The sequence below is a fragment of the Aristolochia californica genome, unplaced genomic scaffold, assembly GCF_029961685.1.
Source record: "Aristolochia californica isolate CCGP_79_NKW_82.1479 unplaced genomic scaffold, dmAriCali1.0.hap1 SCAF_12, whole genome shotgun sequence".
Taxonomy (NCBI): domain Eukaryota; kingdom Viridiplantae; phylum Streptophyta; class Magnoliopsida; order Piperales; family Aristolochiaceae; genus Aristolochia; species Aristolochia californica.
The window spans coordinates 1,185,777-1,189,223 of NW_027181793.1; the positions used below are offsets into that span (position 1 = coordinate 1,185,777).

The following is a 3,447-nucleotide window of genomic DNA, read 5'->3' on the forward strand; positions in this document are numbered from 1 at the left end:
ACGGTGACAATGCCAGGAAAGCCGCTGTCTGATGAACCTTGCGGCATAAGTACGTAAGAGCATCCCCTCCGTCGGACGGGTCTGGTGCTTGTTTCAAGCAACATGGGACGGTAGGCATTTGAGGAATTTCAAGTCAAGATTCAAAAACGTCCTTTTGGCCCAAAAATGGCTAAACCGCCAAGGCGTTTGGGAGGTGAACGAAACGCCTCCTTGCGAAGCTGCAAAGGTCTCTGGCTTGCTTTCGAGGAGTTCTACTTCGAAGCCTGCGTTTCGGATCATCTTTCTCCTTTCACATTTAAAGTTCTGTTCAGACTGTAGGCTCTGTAGTGAAAGCGTGAAAGATGGATCTGTTTGGTATGAAGTTAAGCCTCGTTCCTCTTCTTCATTAATCTTCCATACTTTTTGAGGCTCTCTTTAGTTTGCTGTAAGTGGAGCATGATGTTAATTGTCTGTACACTTACAAGTAATAAATTAATTTGCAAAGAAGTAGTGCTATAGCAGATAAGGAAAAAAATTTACTTGGTGACAAGGTTGGTTTGGTTGCATTGTACTTTGTGGATTGAGAACTAAAGTAAAGGGTTTGAAACATAGGCCTAACATGTGCACCACATGTTTGTGGGAATTACTCATGGAAACTGGAGACATGCTAATACTCCCATGTTGAAGCGTTTTAGTTTGTATCTCCCTCCTCATGCTTTCAATACTCTGCAAAAGCAGCTCCGATCAAGCTGGGCTGAGGATCTTGATCATGTCACACTTTCTGTTGCCCTTAAATGCTGTAGTACAGACCTAAAATCAGGGACCCAAATACACAGTCTTGCGATCTCTTCTGGCCTAGATACTTATCTCACTGTTTCAAATTCACTCATGAACATGTACTGTAAAACTGGAAATTTCGGTCAAGCTTTTTCCATATTTGAGAGCCTCTGCTATCCGGATATTGTTTCTTGGAACACAATTCTATCAGGCTTTAGCCATAGCAGTAAAGCTCACGAGTTTACCTACAAGATGCATATTTCAGGGATTAACTTTGATGCAGTGACTTACACTAGTGCTCTTGCCTTCTGTTCGGATCTTCGTGAGCTTCCATTTGGATTGGTATTGCACTCTTTGCTTCTAAAATCTGGCTATGACTGTGATACTTTTGTTGCGAATTCACTTGTGTCGATGTATTTTAGGTGTTGTTGCCTTGATGAAGCTAAAAGAGTATTTGACGAAATGGGAAACAGAGATTTGATTTCCTGGAATGCAATGCTGTCAGGGTATAATCAAATGGGGAATTTTGCATCTGAAGCATTATCAATCTTCATGAGAATGATGAATGAAGGGATTCAACTTGATCATGTCTCTTTTTCTAGTGTTTTATCTGCTATTAGTCATGAAGGAAGCTTAGAGCTTGGAAAACAATTACATGGGTTGGTGGTAAAAGCAGGGTGTGAGAGCCATGTCTCTGTATCCAATGTTCTCATGTCAATATATTCAAAGTGTGACTTGACAGAAACTGCTCGGTTAGTTTTTGATAGCATGACCGAACGTAATGTCATCTCTTGGACCACATTGATTTCCATAGATGGTACAAATGCCATGTCTATCTTTGATGAAATGCGAAAGAACAATGTCCCTCCAAACGAAGTCACATTTATAGCACTAATTCATGCTATTTCAACAGAGAATCTATTGAAAGAAGGGTGTATAATTCATGGAATTTGCATTAAAACAGGTCACTCAAGAGAATTGAATGTCGCCAACTGTTTGATTTCTATGTATGCAAAGTTCAAGTCTATAGAAGACTCAAGGAAGATTTTCAACAAACTAATCAATAAGGAGATAATTTCTTGGAATGCTATGATATCAGGATTTGCACAAAATGGATTATTTCTTGAAGCTCTTCAGACATTCCAATTGATGATCTTAGAGTCCAAGCCAACTGAATTCACTTTTGGGAGTGTCCTTAGTGCAATTGCCTCTGCAGAAGCAATTCCTCTAATGCATGGCTGGCGATGCCACTGTTGTACAATCAAGGCAGGTTTTGCCACAAACCCCATTATCTCAAGTGCTCTCATTGATATGTATGCGAAGAGGGGAAGCATTAAAGAAGCACAGTTGGTGTTTGATGAGAATCCTCAAGAGAATCCGGTGGCTTGGACTGCAATCATATCAGCCTATTCAAGGCATGGGAACTATGAAAATGCAATGGACTTGTTCAAAGAGATGGAACAAGCAGGCATGGATGTGGATTCAGTCACCTTTCTCGCTATATTGACAGCTTGTGGGCGGAGTGGGATGGTCAATACAGGCTGTCAGGTGTTTGAAAAAATGGTGAAAGATTATGGTATCAAACCATCTGGAGAGCACTATGCCTGCATGGTTGATATCCTGGGAAGAGCCGGGCAACTAGAGGAAGCAGAGGAATTTATGAAAAGAATTCCAGGGAAGCCAGGGCTATCAACATTGCAGAGCTTGTTTTGGGCTTCGAAGGTTCATGGGAATGTGGAATTGGGTGAGAGAGTTGGTGAAGCTTTGATGGGCATGGAATCCACAGATTCAGGGGTCTGTGTGTCATTGTCTAATATGTATGCATATAAGGGAGACTGGGTTAAAGTGGCAAAAATAAGGAAAAGGATGCGAGAAAGGGGGTTGAAGAAGGAAGTCGGATTTAGTTGGGTGGATGTGGGCTATGTTGAAGGATCTATGCAGATGCATGGGTTTTCATCAGACGATAGGAGTCACCAGCAAGCAGAGGAGATATATAGGATGGCAGAATGCTTGATAATAGAAATGAAATTCTTTGAGAGTGAAATGAGTGGAGTATCTTATTTCAGTTGAGTTTTGACGAGGCATTTGATAAGTTTTCTTTGTTCAGTCTTGCTACAATCTGACATACTTTGAGAGAAAAGATGAGATTCAAGACAGTGCCAGTGATTGTAACATTTGCTTGGACAGTTCTCTCATTTATTAAATTTGCAAGCTTCAAACAAGCTGGTCTACACAAATATTAGCCATGCCTGTTATTGCCATAACTATGGATGCAGTTCTCTTGTTCCTTCTCCTATGTAAAGGTAGAAGAATCTTTACTGGTCATATAAGTTAAAAAGTGCTACATGTATGTTTGTCCATCTCTTGTTATACTAATTGGACTGGCAAGGGAAGCGCTGGACTCAACTGTCACCATAAATAGGTGACTTGTACCTTAGAAGACCTAGTAGGCAAATTCAAGTAGCACAATAACATGGACAAGTATCATGTAGATTTATAGAAATAATTAGTTTCCAATTTGTGTCATTTTACTTGTGGATAGTGGATCAGGTAAGAAGACAAAGATCATAGTCTTAAAATTTTGAAACAGTTCATGGTTTTCTTTTGAGAGTGTCATCCTTTAGAAGACTCAGAGGGCACTTCACTAGTGGCTGATATGAGAGCTGTGGAATCCTGATTAGCTTTAAAGAA

General features: G+C 40.4%; 1 protein-coding gene across 1 annotated transcript; it reads left to right on the plus strand.

Moving 5' to 3' along the window:
• On the plus strand, nt 1–3,022 carry LOC137946185 (pentatricopeptide repeat-containing protein At4g32430, mitochondrial). Its single transcript, XM_068792396.1, has one exon. The coding sequence runs from the start codon at nt 610–612 to the stop codon at nt 2,824–2,826; it is 2,217 nt and encodes a 738-aa protein (XP_068648497.1). The 5' UTR covers nt 1–609; the 3' UTR covers nt 2,827–3,022.
• The last annotated feature ends 425 nt before the right edge of the window (nt 3,023–3,447 follow it).

Excerpts from the sequence above, each read along its gene's own strand:
- LOC137946185 (XM_068792396.1), top strand. The coding sequence starts at position 610 with ATGTTTGTGGGAATTACTCATGGAAACTGGAGACATGCTAATACTCCC.